The sequence below is a fragment of a genome, unplaced genomic scaffold (genome assembly GCF_019419815.1).
Source record: "Pyrus x bretschneideri cultivar Hongxiangsu unplaced genomic scaffold, Pyrus_bretschneideri_v1 Contig20, whole genome shotgun sequence".
In the NCBI taxonomy this organism is placed as follows: Eukaryota; Viridiplantae; Streptophyta; class Magnoliopsida; order Rosales; family Rosaceae; genus Pyrus; species Pyrus x bretschneideri.
In genome coordinates, this window is record NW_025999502.1 from 5,734,826 (window position 1) to 5,751,490 (window position 16,665).

The following is a 16,665-nucleotide window of genomic DNA, read 5'->3' on the forward strand; positions in this document are numbered from 1 at the left end:
TGCTTCAGCCTATATCAATATCTATTAACATGTGCGACGAAATGCCTCACTAAACAAACTAAAAACTTTTTGCGTGATTTTTCCGTCTAAAAACTTAAACATTTAACCGAGACCCCTAAAATTCTAATCCTGATTCCGCCAATATTTGATGGTGTATCATTGTAAGGATGTAATATTGTTATTAGTTGGGGTATTGTGCTTTATAGTTTTCTCCGTCAGCAGCACTCAGCATATCGCATGAAAACAACGAAAAAGCATATCCGAATCCGCCCGTGAAAATTCGGCATTTGAGATTGAAACGCTTTCTTTCACGTAAGAGCAGCAGGCGACAGTCGTTTTCAGATTCTCCTCCTGTTTGCGATTGACGACTCTAGTCTCAAAGTGGAAGCAAAACCGACACACACAATCTGAAATTCCGAATTTCTTTCTTCAATTTGCATATTTTCTCGTCTCATCTCTGTCACAATTTGCATTCAATTCCCAGAACGATGCCATTCCAAATTCCACATTCGAAATTAGGAATCCGAATGCCCAAACGTTGGTTGATTGGGGGTTAATTACGAGCGGCCCTGATGCATATTATGATTGTTTATATAATAAGATACTTGAACACATGAACATATAGTCCAATTGAATCCTTGTTTTCTCACTTCCTTCAACCTTCGGCTGGGCTGAGCTACCAATACCAAATTACCGATACACCTATCTTACCAATATACCATGAGCTGCTGCGAGTGTGAGTGCAACAATGCAGATGCAGAGAACCCAAAACCCAATATTTTGGCTGTCATTTTCGATTTGGATGGCACCCTTTTGGACACAGGTCTCAATTTCCCCTCCCCACAATATTTTTATTTCTTTTGGCTTTGTGGGTTTCTTGTTCTTGCTGTTTTCTTAGTTTTCAAACTCTTACTCTTCTGTGTGTTTGTGTGTGTGTGTGTGTGTGTGGTTCAGAGCGGGCAACAAGGGGCGTGTTCGAGGAATTCTTGGCCCGGAATGGCAAAGTATTGGACAAGGAAAGGGAGGAGAAGAAGAGGTTAGGGATGACACTCAAGGACTCGGCAGCTTCGGTTGTTAAGGACTATCATCTCCCATTCACCCCTGATGAGTTTGTCCAACAAATCATCCCCATGTACCAGGAAAAGTAAGCGCTTTCGAATTATGTGCATATCTGTTGGCCTTGTGTTGCTCCCTGTGTGCTAAAGTTGTTTAATTGTGTACTTATAGGTGGAAGTATGCGAAAGCTCTTCCTGGTGCTAATCGCGTTATCAAACACTTCCATGACCACGGAGTACCCATGGCTCTTGCTTCAAACTCCTTACGGGAATACATAGAAGCAAAAATCTCTCACCATCGAGGTTTGTACAATTTTCTCATTGTTAACAATAACCAATGTTATTTCTCTCTGCTAAGCCTACATTTTGCAATAAAATGAAGAGGCATTGTGTTTCTGCGTTTTGTTCTACTTTCTTACTGTTATTTTCTTAATTTTGGTCTTTAAAAAAGGGCTGATTCAATCAATATTGAATCTACGGCTTCCGCACCAGTCAGGAAACTTATTATCGTAGATATTTACCTGGAAAAAGTGTTACACATTCGTTGTTTTATAAGTATTCCTTGATCCAATATTATATTCATAGTCATTATAGGGGCTGTTTGTAAAGATCGAGTAGATGTTCGTGCTATGCCACGGGGAAAATCAGTCAGTGTAAACAATGAAAATTATATCTCTCTCTGTGTTTCATGTTAAATTGTTCTATGTTGTCTATCGTTCTGCGTTATTCATTTTCTCATGCAAGTTTCTGTGTACTGTAATGGATGACCTGTGAATGCTCATGATTTTTATTAATCTGTTTACTTCATCTGTATATTATAGGTTGGAAGGAACTGTTTTCAGTAATTCTTGGCAGTGACCAGGTTAAAGCAGGGAAGCCCGCTCCAGATTTGTAAGTGAATTCATAGAAAATACAAGGCTCCCTTGAACACATACAAATCGAACTTTGTAAATCCCCATCCCTTTTCAACCTAAAACATTCAGAGGCCTGATCAATTTTCTGTCAAGAAGAAAACATCACCTCACATGCATTCTATTTTCCTTTTCGCTGATGCTAATACTGCTTTCCAAAATGTGTACAGATTTGAAGAGGCAGCGAAGCAAATGGGTGTGGATGCAGTTCATTGCCTAGTGATTGAAGACTCAGTGTAAGATCGGTCACAAACATATACATCTGAACTTAAATTTATTTCATTTTGATCAATATGTGTTTGGAGATATACACTGCTGATAAATTAAAGCCATCTTTTTTTAAGCATATGCTGCCAGGGTATTCATGTCTAGAATCAATATATTTTGAACAGGGTTGGTGTTAAAGCTGCCAAAGCTGCCGGAATGGAGGTAGTGGCTGTCCCATCCCGTGGTGAAGCTGCCGGTTGTTCTTCCCTTGCAGATACTGTGCTTCATTCTCTTTTGGAGTTTCAGCCCGAACATTGGGGTCTTCCTCAATTTGAAGACTGTACGTCTCACTTCATACTGTTTGTGTGTATTTGTCCATAGGGCCTTCCCCCCTTCCCTTTAAATATTTGCTTGATTGATTATTTCAGGGGTAGATAAGGCACTACCGATTGAACCAATTTATTTTAGTGGCCTCTATGCCAATGGGTTTGTCAGTGAAGTCACAGGTTGGTGAATTGTTTCATTCTTGCATGACGGAATGTATTTGTTCAATTTATTTGACTGATTAGGGAGTTTTAGTGAATGCACATCTTTATGGTTAAGATTTGTGCAAATTCGTATTCAATTTAATCCACAAGTCCACAATAATCAGAGGATGGAAGATCTGCTCTCCCCGACCAAGTCTGGGGAGTTTTCTTCGGTTGGGCTGTAGCTGATATGCAGAAGACCTACAGGGTAGTGGTTGCCATTGGATTCGATCGCAATAGTTCACCTAATAAAAACATTGTGAGTAATCTGTTTATTAATTTTGGTAATGGTATATGTTTAAAAAAACGAGCTTACCAATTGCCAGATTATAAAGACTGCAATTTGCTTTCTTCCAACGTACCGAAAACAAGTTATTTATGCATTGATCCCGTTAGTTCTATATTGATGAAGATCTTTTTATCCTTTGATGTAGCAAATGCACATAGTTGATGGAAACAATTGCTGTATATCCAATCAGCAAATGAAACTGCTACTTGTCGGCTACATCCGGGAATCAAATACCAAGGTAACGGCATAGTTTTAAAGATAAACTGAAACTGATGTGAAAGATAATACAGGAAATCATATAGCTTATGTACTGCTCTGTGTCACTTCTTGCGGAGTAGTGCCTGATGCCTCTTAACTTAAATTAATGAAACCGAACTCGTGATGTCTGAAAAATGTAATGTTCTTAAACATCTGTACTTGATCGTCATGTAACCAAAATCGTGATTCGTGCGTGTGTTGCAGGAAATTTCATCCATGGATGCAGAAGCACTCGAGGAATGTAAGTTGATTGCAAGCGCCTCGCTCGATCTGCCAATATTTAGTCGCCATGGTTGCGTGCCTTTGGTTCCACAATCTTTTTCTGTGGAAGACATGACTTCGAGTGATGAGATAGAACGATACTGAATTATCCAGACATGATTTTAGTGGTGGAAGTAAAACTGTTTTGCGTTTTGCCTTCGTTTTGTTTGCAATATTTGAAATGTGGCATGTACAAATACTAACTTTGATCCGCTGTATAATGGCCTCTAATATGATTTTCTTTTTGCTTTTTATTTTTATTTTATATTTTATATATATTTACCCTTGTAGAATTATTGTTGCCCAATGGCGTAGTAGCACTTGAGCGTTAACCGATTAGTAAGTTAATACAAGCCGGAGATAATTCCTTGTTTGATCACTACACAAATTAATCTTATAAACAAAACTGTTATTTATTTAGGTCATCATGCAAGATCATTTGTGTTTTGCATAAAACCACAAATCAAACATCGTTTAACATTTCAAAGTCTATCGAAAATATTGTGCTCGTCTATTTATTTGGTCGATGTTGGAGTAAAAGGATCCTTGTTGGATTATTTTCCTGGGAATCCAGGAGATCTCGTAATCATGTCTGTTGATCGTACATTGTGTGATTATGTTTTGTTAGGTACTATTTATATTTAATTTTAAATAAACGGACATCATTACGGGATTCCCGGATCCCTAGGAAAATGATTCAGCGAGAATCTATGTTTTTCATTTATTTTCAACTCTCGGTGCATATGACCGGCCAGTCGGTCGACCGGGTGGGATCCCCAATGGGCCCATGGGCTTCTGGGCCGAAAGATGAGTGAAAAATACAGAGAGAGAAGGGGATTGAAAGAAAACAATAAAATAATAATAAATGCGTAGGGAGTTGGACGTTGGAAACCATCCCCGTTAGCGCAAGCTGTTGACCATATTTCCCCGTCTTGTTCATCCCTCTGGCTTTCAGATTCTTCTGAACTTCTGATCTTCGGAGAGAGAGAGAGAGCTTCTGAGTCTTTGGCGTCTGGAATCCTCCAACTTTCAAGAGAAGAAGAAGAGATTTGATGGCGAACAGTAATCTTCCGAGAAGAATTATCAAGGTTCTCTTCTTATTCTAAACCCTACCATCTCTCTCTCTCTCTCTCTCTCTCTCTCTCTCTATATATATATATTGATTCAATAACTATTCTGTTCATCTTTCGTTTTTGGTGTCTGATTTGGCGTTTATGTGAATTACTTCTGAATTCTGATTCCTTTCTTTAGGAGACGCAGAGGCTTCTCAGCGAACCAGGTTTCTCTCTCTCTCTTTCTCTCTCTATATGTATAAGTTTTACTAATTAAATTTAAGTTATGGCATTAATTGAGGTATGGCGGCGGAATTTTGAGGCTTTATACTTTAATTGTTGTAATTATGGATAGTCGTCCCCTTTGGAAGTAGGTTTTAGCTTTAAGTTGAACAAGAAAAGTGCTTTTTTTTTTGGAAGGTCTCCTTTCCTGGTCTCCTCTTCTGTTTCCAGTTATGGGTTTTGCTTCTTTCAGTATGGGTTCAAATATTTTTAAAGGCCAAATCCGCTCACATGGTGCATTCATAAATTCGTTGATCCGCTGATATGGGAATTGGGATATACCATTTGCATTTTTTTGTGTTAAAGATTCCCGCTGACCTTATTTCATTTGATCCAACTGGTTATGCATCGGATATGTATGTTTGATTGTCAGAATGTGTTGGTGGTGTACTCGTGACTACTCGTAATCCCTTTCTGGAGCACAGTATGGCAAAGCACTTTTAAATTTACAGGCATATCTTGGCCTACTTTTCGATACACTACCTCGACCTTGTCGTCACCAAACGTCTATATATACGTTGATGAGTCTAGACCTGATGTGATATTATAAATTAAGCCTTCTAGTTTCGGGTTGTGAACTTTTGATGGATTGACATTGGAATTTTAAAGTTGGTTTTATGATTTTTCATCAAATTACTGATTTTATTTTGCAGCTCCTGGAATCAGTGCTTCTCCTGCAGAAGAAAACATGCGATATTTCAACGTAATGATTCTTGGCCCAGCTCAATCTCCATATGAAGGTGATTAGGCACTTCTTGTTTCTCTAATTTAGGATTTTGTGAAAGACCCTTCATCTTTTACTTCTACTTCATTGAGGCAAAAACTAAGAGTATGTTATACATCTATAGCTTCCTAATATTTTTTTTCTCTTTTCAAACTTTCAAACTTGAAATTTCTGCACATTATAAACTTTTAATATTATGTTTGTAATTCAATGGGAGATTATCACATGAAATGTAAGTGATTGCTACAAGACTAACCATCTTTACAACTTTTGATTTCATGAAAAGGTTTCTTTGGTTTGTTAGATTTTGGATTACATTTTTTTTCTGAAAAATAAGGCAGGGAAAGGATGGCAGGCCTAGTTTTCCCTCTTATTTTTCTGTCTTTTTTCTTCTATTTTAATCCTTTAGGAAAAAAAGTTAAGGGAAGGGATGTGCCAATTGATTCTAGAGGAAGAATGTCTTTCTTCTTTTGGTTCAAAAGGTTTATTGGCTATACAGCTGATACTTGTAAGGTGTACTTATAGACTAGCCAGAGATTATTATTCCTTTTGCCATTCTCTATGATTAGATTATCTATTCTTTTGCACCAATGTTTCTAAGATCATATTTTGGAACCTTCTGTAACATGTTATTGTATCTGTTCTCGAACATAGTGTAACATGTTACCGTATCTGTTCTCGAACATAGCCATTTATCACTTTATATCACCTCATGTTGGTATGCCATGTTCATACACTTCTATTTGTTTATTGACTTAGGTGGGGTTTTCAAGTTGGAATTGTTTTTGCCTGAAGAATATCCAATGGTACCTCCAAAGGTAAACGTGTAATTAGGTGTTAATTAATTGCATATTTTGAGATTTATGTTTTTATAGATGCGTACAATGGTACTTGTGGTAATTTTGAATCATTGGGTTCATATTGATTCATATGGTTGCCTAGTTTTGGAGGGGAAAACATTGTTAGTTTTTTTACTGGTTACCTTAGAAATTGCACAGGTTTTCAATTGTTTCAAACCTCTTTTATGTGATCTTATTCTTGATCCATGTCATTACATTTTATGTAAAGAATATTTTTGGACATGTTTGTCTGCCTGCTTTGGATTATTTACTTGTACTACCCTAGGTTCTAATACAAAGGCCACTGTTGGTGTGTGCACGCGTGCACGTGCATGCTTGTGTGTGTGTGTGTGTGTGTGTGTGACCATGCCTGTTCCAAGCACATAAGTTCGTCAGAAAAGTGCAGGTGTAGGCTTTTCTACGGGACATCAGGATCTTCAGAGTTTAGGGGTAGTTATTTTTGGGCTTTATGCAGTGCTGTTCTAGCTTATTAAGTTACTTGATTGAAACTGTTATTGTATATATCTTCTAAATATTCAGTTGCTGACTTTTAAAGCTTTGAGCCTATATTTTCTTTTAAAGAGGAAATTAGTTATGATTCCTTAAAGATATTTCTTTTTAATACTGTGTCACGTCACCATAGTCGCCGTGAAAATTCGAATGCTAATTAATCTCGTCTTATGTTTTTCTCTTCCCCACGAACAGGTCCGTTTCCTGACAAAAATATATCATCCTAACATTGACAAGGTAAGTGGCTTTCTCCTTTCACCCCTTTCCATTTTTTCACCTGAGTTTCTAGTAAGGTAAGAATTTATTTTGACAGCTTGGGAGGATATGCCTCGATATTCTGAAAGACAAATGGAGTCCAGCCCTTCAAATCCGAACAGTATTGCTGAGGTGACATATTGCATTCCCGCAACACAATTCTTCTTATATGTTCAAACAGTAGCTTATGCTTGATCGGAAAGAGAAAAACGAAAAATCTGCACAGCATTATGTTAGAATCTTTGCTAATAAATTAAGATATTGTCACTGCATTGTTATGGTCCTGAGTCATGATAAATATAAATGACTACTAACACAATATAGTACGTGTGATCAGCATTCAAGCACTTCTGAGTGCTCCAAATCCTGACGATCCGCTTTCTGAGAACATTGCAAAGCACTGGAAGACAAATGAAGAAGAAGCTGTTGAGACAGGTATTAAAAATTACGCACAACTGCTCTATTTGGTTAATCTTTGGATATTACGTCGTGTAGAGAGCTTAATTTTTTTTTTTTTTATTGCTTTAATTTCATCCTTTCATTTGCTCCATTTACTGACTACTAGTTCCAACTTTTAACATGCATTTAGGAATAGTTTTGTTAACTTTAGTAGTTATTTTTCCCTTGAATCATGCAGCAAAGGAGTGGACCCGTTTATACGCGAGTGGGGAATAATGCGGAGAAGTTATAAAATTTCAGTTTCTCGATCGAATGTTGAACAGCATGTATGTGTTTGGTCTTAGAACTTAAGAACTATCAGACATGAAGATTTTCCAGCGCATCGGTCCATGTTGATAATCACTTTCATTCTCCTCATACTGCACCGTCGAAACTTATGATCACAAGGCGAATGTATCACATTTGCAAATAATTGAATCACGGAATATGTTCATCGTTGTTGCCCGTGTTGATTTGTATCTCAGTTGCACTGCCGCCGGCTCTGCTATTAACAGAATATGGTTTGCGATCCATCTCTGCCTCTCTTCTTTCAACAATTTGAAATTGATGGTGGGTTTGTGGCCTACGGGCAGTGGTTGTTGGGTATAGGGTATTGGGTTACGGTTTAGTGGGGAAAAACGAGGGTTGTTAATGAGGGAGAACGAGGCATGCTAGCGCTATGCACTAGCGTTGGGTTTTCTTGGGGAATTTCAATGATTGTGTGAGGGCAATATGGGTATGCAGAATGGATTTCTCGTCTCTTATTATCAAGAAATCCAATTCCTCTAAAATATGGAAATGAATTTCCAAATTTGTGTGGGTCCATCGTCCTTTTAATTCTTCAAATTTATAAATATAAGAATGGTTTGTGATCGGAATTCAATTTTTTATTTGAGTTAATCTCAGTTTACTATTTTAAAATTTCTTGGTTTTCAACATTTAATACATGAAGTTTTTTTCGTCTAGTTTGGTATCTAAAGTCTTAATTATGAGATACTTTCATACATCCGTTAAGTTTTCTGTCAGAACTTTCATTAATTGATGATGTGGTATCCATGTGGATAGTGACTGAACGTCACTTGTCATTAAGGGCTCATGTAAATATTTAAAAATTTAAAATGTAAAATTTAAAAAAAAAAAGTTAAATTTTTTTTATACCCTTTTCTAACCCTAGCTATGAGGCCCCAAAACATTTTTTTTTTTTTTTTTATCTGGGCCGCTCCTCACCCCTTCGACCCCGTCCTTCCCTCCCTTCACCAGCTGCTAAAACTTAATGTCAGTGTGGCTAGTGGCGGCGATGTGGGAGTGGACGGCCTTGAGGAGGCGTCGTTAGCAAAGAGGGTCATGGGGGTGAGGGGCGGCCAAGAAAAAAAAAATTGTTTTGGGCCCTGATAGCTAGGGTTAGAAGAAGGGATAAAAAAAAATTTAATTTTTAATATTTACGTGATCCATAATGACACATGGTGCCTAATCACGTCATCAATTAACGGAGGTTCTGATGGAAAAATTAACGGATGTATGAAATTGTCCCATAATTGAGACTTTAGGTACCAAACTAGGATGAAAAAAACTTTTTGTACCAAATGTTGAAAACCAAGAAACTTAAAAGTAGTAAACTAAGATTAACCTTTCTTATTTTGATTTCTAGCACTAAGCATGCTGTAAGAGAGCCTAAACTACAAACTAGGGGTGGCCACGAGTCGGGTTGGATATTACAAATACGATCGTTGGAACCGGACCTAACTCGGCCCATTTGAAACGGGCCAGGTCCACGAGTCCTAACCGGACCACCACTTTCTTGCCTTTTGAGCAACCGTTTTGTGTTGTGGCAGCGGATGCTGTAGCATTAGTCCCTGAGGCTGAGTCCAATCGGTGTCCTAAACTAGAAGAGCAGCTCCCACCACCACCTGTGGCTGCGTCGCTCGAAATCAAACACGAAGAGGCCTGCAACTGCTCATCTCCACCGCCAACTCTCCAGATCAGTAATCATTCACCTTACATTAGCTTCACATCGATAAAATCCAATGAATACCCAAATCGGAAAAAAAAAATTGAATTGCTAAAGAAATAAAATTGTAGAAGAAAAATGAAACAGCGGAAGTACTTTTGGAGGTCCATAGAGACGACGCCGAGTTTTGAATCAGCAAAGACACCACCCAATACCTGCTCGCCATTCAAATTTAATCCACCATTATAGAAAACCCCAAAATCAGTAACCTTAGGCCCTGAAACAACACAATAGACCCCAATCCCTAAATCAAAAAAACCTTAACCCAACCGAATCCCCAAATTCTGAAACCCTAGAATCAAACCAAATTATGATCCAAGGCCTTGAGATCATCCTCGGAGATCTTCTTGTCGGGCTTCGTGGCGTCAACATGTAGTTATTGGCGCAATCATCCTCAATCATGTGCTTGATGGTAGGCGACTCCAGCGCCATCGCCTGCTCAATCTCGAACGACTCGCCGTCCGAGCTCTTGAGGGTGATCTTCTTCGATGACGACGACATGGTTGGTGATGGTGATAACGATGGTCTCAATGATGACGGTGCTTTAAAAACTCGAAAGGGTTCGAGAGAGAGAAAGAGAAAGATTTGGTTTTTGGTTGTAGTGACAGTGACTGGTGAGACTTGAGAGGGGTGACTAGTGAGATTGGGTTGTTGCTCCAGTCCTCGTAGCGCCATCAATTGTCGATTGGGTTGCTAATAAGGCACTGGCTTTGGAGAGAGACTATGGGAGACGGAATCGAGTTCAAGGACTTGAGTGACAGAGTTGAGGTCGAGGACAAGGAAACCTAAAACTAACGGTTAAGATTGGATGGAGAGATGATCTCTTCAATCTTGTCCATCCATTTCAACTACAAACGGGCTGGTTCGGGTACCCGTGGTTCCTATACTTCGAGAACCAGCCCAAACCGAAAATTACAAAGGCCCGTCCCAGTTTCTCTTTTTCAAAATTAGGAACCGGCCTATACCCGTCTTGACCTACAGTTCCTATACCTGTTTGCCCACCCCTACCACAAACTACACTAGATTTCGTTTTTGAGATTTGGCTCTTTCCACTCCCCCGCCCAAAATTTCCACTTCTGTATTATTGGCATTTTGGCTCCAACACTTTTTGGTTAATTTTTCAACCCTTCTCTCTCACATTTTGTAATTTGCCAGTTGTCACAACAAAATCTGAATCTCTCCCTATTTGTCCCTCCCTCCCAAATCCCAATCTGTTTGGCGCATGAAAATTACACATTTTAGAATTTAGAATTAGAAACCACCGCCACCGCGCAAACTCAGAGCATTACAAATATGCCCACCACCAAACCCAACCCAACCATCCATTCTTCTCATTCAATACCAAACACTTTGTCTCTCAACTCTCTCAACGTGTTGGATTAATGGAGGCCACCACCATCGCCTGCCGTGACGGTGAGCACAACAACAAAGAGAACATCCCTCCAACTCCAACCCCATTCTCTGCAACTGCAACGGCAAAGCTGACCAACCCAGTTGCCGAAACCATGTCATCTTCCAATAAATGTATTAAAATGAGGCCGCTGAGGAGGAGGAAGCCTCTTGCAGATGTCACCAACCTGTACTCGTACAACAATTCGGTTCAATCGCCAAGCCTACCACCACTTTCCTTCCCTTCGTCCTCCGTCTCTGCATCCGCCTTGAATTCTCGGAAAAGAAAGTCAGCTGAGGATTTTAATTCCATTACAGTCGCCAGCTCCAACTCCAAATCTCTAAGGATGGGTTTCAGATAATTCCTTTTACGTGTTCCAGTTGTTTCTTCTTTTCTGGCTTCTATATATATATACTCAAATTGTCATACATACAAAGAAATCCATTTCGTCCTTTCTGTTTCGAATATTTTGTTCTTCTGTCCATTACACTAGCTGGTTAAATTCATCATGGTCATCCCAACGTTAGGGGTGTTCATGATCCAATCCAATCCACTTTGAAAAAGAAAAAGAATATCAAGGGCTATGGATGAGCAAGACGAAACCATTGTGTCCAAAATCTGATGCAATCGCACATTTTAGTTTACGTAAGAGAAGTGTTAATGACACTTTAAAAATTTCATTCTACATTTCTCACAAGTGTATTTTTCTTTCCAATTATAAAAAGTTTGGAGTGTAGAATAAAATTTTTAGAGTGCTAATAACAATTCCTTTACGTAAATGGAAACTTTTATTGCCTTGATTGGTTGCACAAGGGAACTTTAGGGGTGGCCAGCAATCCGAACGAGTATTCAAACTCTAGTGTTTGGTTTGGATTGAAAATTCTAATCTGTACGAAATTTTTTTATTCTAAGTCTGAACATTTCCGAAAAATTTAGATGACAATTGAAATACATTTATCTGATCCCAAATTTTATCATATTATTGTTACATTTATATATGCTTCATTATATTCGCATTTTGTATATTTAATCATATTATTATATATTAAAAATGAAAAGCATAATCATAGGTAATATTGTATTTTGTCTAATATAATTTTGTGTTGTAACGCATATAATTCGGCCCGTGCGCACCGGTAGCGAGCATAATCATATTTGACATTTGATTGCGGCGGCAAAACAAAAAGGGGAGCCAAATATTTGATTTGGGTGACATTTCCGTGTTGATTTGGCGGCTCCTTCCTTCCCCTCCCTCCCCGCCCAAAGTGAGTTTGTAATTTTGCACCATGGGAACATTAAAATTTAAAATTTGTGTAATAGACAGATATAAATATTAAAATTTAGGTGTTGTATTCAATTGATGATTTGAGAGATTTTAATATATTTATAAATTCATGGATTTTTATGAAGTTTAATTGATTTGTAGAGATTCCATATAAAATTTTAATTCAATTTCTTCGAAATCTCATGAGAAGATGTGAGATTTGTAGATGTTTAAAATACACTACGAAAACTCTCCAATTCCTTCTAATTCCTCAACTTTCTCAAATTCTTTAAAATCAATTTCTAGTTAAATACACCTGAAATGTTGTAAATTTTTTTAAAATCTTAATTGAATGCATCTGAATTTTTAAGGATTTTAATAAACTATCTTAAAATTATAATTGAATACACCTTGAATTTCAGAGAATCACTTAAAATCTTGATTGAATATCTCTAGATTCATTAAAAGAATTAAAATCTTTCAAAATCCCAATTGAATCAATCATTAATAAATAAAATGATAAACATTATCAACACTTCGAAAATAATGAAACAAAATGCACACTTTGTACCACTGCCAATTGCCGGATCGGTGGGGCCCGGGAAATTTCAAACTTTTTTCTTAACATTTGGAATTTGGCAGTTCAGATCTCCTCAATTACTAAAGTCAAAATATTCAAACACCAACCAAAATTTCAGTTTTAAAGCCCAAGAATAATTCAAACATCCCTCCAAATCCAAAATCCAATCCCATGGCACCCACAAATATTACAAATAGCTCACTCCCTTCCTTCCCTCGTCACAGCAACAAACAACAACACAAACTCATTAGTAATGGAGGAAGAGGAGGCCATTGCCATTGGTATTCACAACAACAAAGAGAACATCCCTCCTCCTCCCATTCCCACTCCGGCGGTAACCGCAAACCCCAAGCCAATGCCAGCTCGTGGAAATTGCAGATCGTCATCTTCCAAGAAGAAATTATGTGATGACAAGATGGGGTTGAGGAGGAAGTCTCTTGCTGATATAACCAATCTCTACAACGATTCACTTCCGTCTCATCTTCTGATCATCGCAACCGTTGCATTCTGTTCCGCTGTGTATGCACAAAATTCCAGGAAAAGAAAAGCAGTTGGGGTTCGGGACGAGGAGGTTCAAGCAGCCGCCGGCAGCTTCAACTCCAAGTCTCTGAGGATGGGTTTCCGATAATCTACTTTCCCCGTCTCTTTGTTTGTTACAAATTGCAGTTAATTGTCTGTTTCCAAATTTTTATAGGCCTTTGAATTTTGGGCTTAATTTCTAAATCCAAAGGAGCTTAGCTCACTGAAAAAAATTAATAGGAGCTTAAGTTAAAGCATTTGGGAGGGGGTTTGGATTCTAAATGCTAAACCTAGGAGTAGAGATGGTCTTCTGGATCAAATGATTGAAAACATTACTCACCAAGTTTTGTGTTGGAGAATAACTTATATGATATAGTTTTATCATTCAGTAACACTCCATGTCAATGAAAAAAGAGCATTTAAACAAAATTTACATAAGTTTTTATTTTATTGACAAAGAACATATCTTGATAGTATAATCATATCATGTAAATTTTTCTTTTTATGTTGAGATTTTCTTTGATATTTTCAATCTATTCAACACGATGATTGAAAATTAAAAGATGTAAATTGCACTATTTAAAATAAAAGCGTGCATTAATGAATCTTCCAAATTAAAAGGAAACCAGGAGACGCATAGATGCATTGGATTCAGTTTACCAAAATTACCACCACCACTAGCTAGGAAGGAATAAAGATAAAAAGACCCAAATACCCGTTAACATTACTTGACAAACACAACCTGTACCACTTCTGCCAGAAATTTCCAGAAATACCCCTATCCTTTCACGAGTACCACAGCTCTACCATTCCCGTCCCCAATTCCCGCCAACACGGTAAGTTCGTGCTGCGAAAAAAACAACTGAAACAAAAAAAAAAGCAGAATACCCAATTTCAGGCGCACCACACCAAAATTTATTTACTGAAACCAGAAAAGAAAAAAACAAAATAATTATATATAAGTTTAAAAATAACTAAGCAAAAAGCATGCACGCAAAGCGTGAGTCGCGAAAATTCAGTACCTGTGACGTCAGCACGATCCGTACGAAACAGAGTCCAAAGCAGCACGAGCGAAACCGGCGGCTACCGGCGATCGCTTCCTCTTCCTCTTCGTCACCAGTTTCTTCTGTGGATGAGCAGTCCCGGAAGCAGAGTTGGGAGCAGAAACGACGCCGTAGGGTCTGCAATCAAGGGCCAACGGCGGTGATTGTTGAGGTTGCAAGTACTGGACGACGTCGTGGCTGGGGCTCACAGGAGGAGCAGGGGCGGAGGTTGTGTGTTTCCATGAGCTTAGGGTTTCGACGGATGTGACGCAGCACTCCTTCCAGTTGAGGTCGGCGAGGTCGGCCACGACGTCCTCCAGGGTGGTGATCACAAACGGAGAGATGTAGTCTTTGAGCGTCGAGCGAGCCGGATCGACCAGCGGCAGCGAGCTCACGGCGTCGCTCAAACGTGCCTTGAGATTTCAAAATTGGGGAAAAAGCAGACGAAATGCGATGGATCAGGACTTGTTTGATTACCGAGAAAGTGTGAGAAAATAAAATTGGCCAATGCTTGAAGCAAATTTCAAATAAATATGAAAAATGTTTGGAAAAAAAGAAAAAAAAAAGAAAAGGAAATGCGATGGATTAGGATTTAGGACTTGTTTAGTTAGCGAGAAAGTATGAGAAAAATGGGCCAAGACTTGAAGCAAATTTCAACAAACTATGGAAAATTAAACTAGAAAACATCCTAGAGAGAAGAAACCATCACGATTCAAGGCATATACTATAATCGATAAAGATAACAATAGTTCGTTAGTTACGATATTTTCTCAGGGGCCAAACAGAAGGTAAGAATATGAAGGAATTTGAAATTTCACCTTGGGAACTTTGTAGATCTTCTTGTATCCGTGCATGGAAATGATCTGCAACACCGAAATTCCGAAAAGAAACTCGAATCAATCAATTTAGGAAGAGATTAAAAGAAAAAAAAATGTGAATAACTTAGACGATGAAGAAGAAGAAGAAGACGAACCTGATTGAGATGAGCGACGGTGAGATGGAGGTGGGAGTTGGATTGAATGAGGAGAAGGTAATCTTCTAGAGTCATCTTCTCGCTGTGGAAACTCGTCGTCTTCCTTTTGCTTGCACTCGAACTCGCACTCGCACTCGCACTCTCACTCACCATATCCATGTGCGCTCTGCTTCTGCTCTTTTGCAACAGGCTACTCTTCTGTTTGTATAGCGGTTGGGTTATCAATTTGTTTTTCTTTTCTTTTTCTTATTTTCTTAGGCTCATTGGGTGCTTTTGTACGAAATATATCAACTCTTTCACTACAATGCTTTTATTTTAGGATTGCAACGCAAGTTTTTATTGTATTTTTACACTATTGAATATTAAATAATTGCTAAACTTAAATTGAAACCTCACACTTAATTGAGAAAACAAAATTCAAGAAGAAACAGAGTAATTGAATGATGACGTGCACGAATTTGCTCCTATTTGAGGAAAAAAAAAAAAAAAAAACTTAATTTGATAGTCATAAATCACCCATGAAAACAATTTTGGGTTGACAAAAACAAAAGCTCCGGAAGGGTAAGATAGATACAAGGGAAAATTTGATTAATTTTGGTAGTAAATGGAGGCTGACAGCTGACTCATCCTCCTAGTATTGGAGAGATTTTTCAATGTGATCGTCACACGATATGGTACGTTACGTGTTCTCATATAAATGATGGTATATATGTGTTTGATGCGAAATATATTAAGCACACAAATTAAACCCTCTTCTGACAATTGTAGCAAAGTATGTAAGTAGGGATCGTTCAAAACCGGGGATTAGGAGGGATTGCTAAACTCTTGAAAACTGACCTAAGAACTCCAAAACAAAGTTAAAAACACTAATTTGGACTCAAAGAATGAAAAACCAAAGTTAAAACACTAAAACAAAACAAAAACTCAAAACAGCAACTAGAAGACTCAAAACTGCCTAAAAACCACTTTCTGGGCAGTTTTGAGCACCTACACTAATTTGGACGAAATTGGTTGAAAACTTGACTCAAAACACTTAAAAACATGAACCAAAACAATTTCTAACTAAATTGAGACTTCAAAGTAAAGGGGGATTTGATTTGGACGAAATTAAAGTTGAGAAAACAGATTGCAAAGTAAAACTGATTTTGAAACGTTTTTGGGGTTTTTAATGGATGATGGACTAGTTAGGGGTTCTTTCTCCACACATGACAAGTATGCAAATGACTCGATTTCCAGTTATTCCTTCATAGAATTATGAATGACAATGCCCCAAATTAACC

General features: G+C 38.1%; 3 protein-coding genes and 1 long non-coding RNA gene across 5 annotated transcripts; 2 read left to right on the forward strand and 2 right to left on the reverse strand.

Annotated features, from left to right (window-relative positions):
* The first annotated feature begins 310 nt into the window (after positions 1-310).
* LOC103940056 (bifunctional riboflavin kinase/FMN phosphatase) lies at positions 311-3,754 on the forward strand. The gene is made up of 10 exons (XM_048583970.1): positions 311-823; positions 955-1,144; positions 1,228-1,358; positions 1,877-1,946; positions 2,137-2,202; positions 2,359-2,513; positions 2,602-2,679; positions 2,826-2,959; positions 3,135-3,227; positions 3,452-3,754. Exons 1-10 carry the CDS (start codon positions 721-723, stop codon positions 3,611-3,613), a joined length of 1,182 nt encoding a protein of 393 aa, XP_048439927.1. The 5' UTR covers positions 311-720; the 3' UTR covers positions 3,614-3,754.
* Positions 3,755-4,420: 666 nt separating this feature from the next.
* On the forward strand, positions 4,421-8,067 carry LOC103945419 (ubiquitin-conjugating enzyme E2 36). Its single transcript, XM_009355988.3, has 8 exons — positions 4,421-4,596; positions 4,760-4,787; positions 5,496-5,582; positions 6,326-6,384; positions 7,111-7,152; positions 7,229-7,302; positions 7,508-7,605; positions 7,808-8,067. Exons 1-8 carry the CDS (start codon positions 4,561-4,563, stop codon positions 7,843-7,845), a joined length of 462 nt encoding a protein of 153 aa, XP_009354263.2. The 5' UTR covers positions 4,421-4,560; the 3' UTR covers positions 7,846-8,067.
* Positions 8,068-9,217: 1,150 nt separating this feature from the next.
* On the reverse strand, positions 9,218-10,495 carry LOC125477145. Its single transcript, XR_007258326.1, has 2 exons — positions 9,713-10,495; positions 9,218-9,612 (listed from the first exon to the last, which is right to left on the reverse strand). It is a non-coding gene; the product is annotated as an uncharacterized LOC125477145 (long non-coding RNA).
* Positions 10,496-13,904: 3,409 nt separating this feature from the next.
* LOC103945420 lies at positions 13,905-15,596 on the reverse strand. Of its 2 annotated transcripts, none has more exons than XM_048584136.1 (4): positions 15,386-15,596; positions 15,231-15,275; positions 14,392-14,825; positions 13,905-14,216 (listed from the first exon to the last, which is right to left on the reverse strand). In XM_048584136.1, the coding sequence occupies exons 1-3, from the start codon at positions 15,542-15,544 to the stop codon at positions 14,400-14,402; spliced, it is 630 nt and encodes a 209-aa protein (XP_048440093.1). In that variant the 5' UTR covers positions 15,545-15,596; the 3' UTR covers positions 13,905-14,216; positions 14,392-14,399. The 2 variants fall into 2 exon arrangements, with proteins under 2 accessions (XP_048440093.1, XP_048440092.1); XM_048584135.1 differs by having other exon boundaries at positions 13,906-14,231.
* Positions 15,597-16,665: the final 1,069 nt, after the last annotated feature.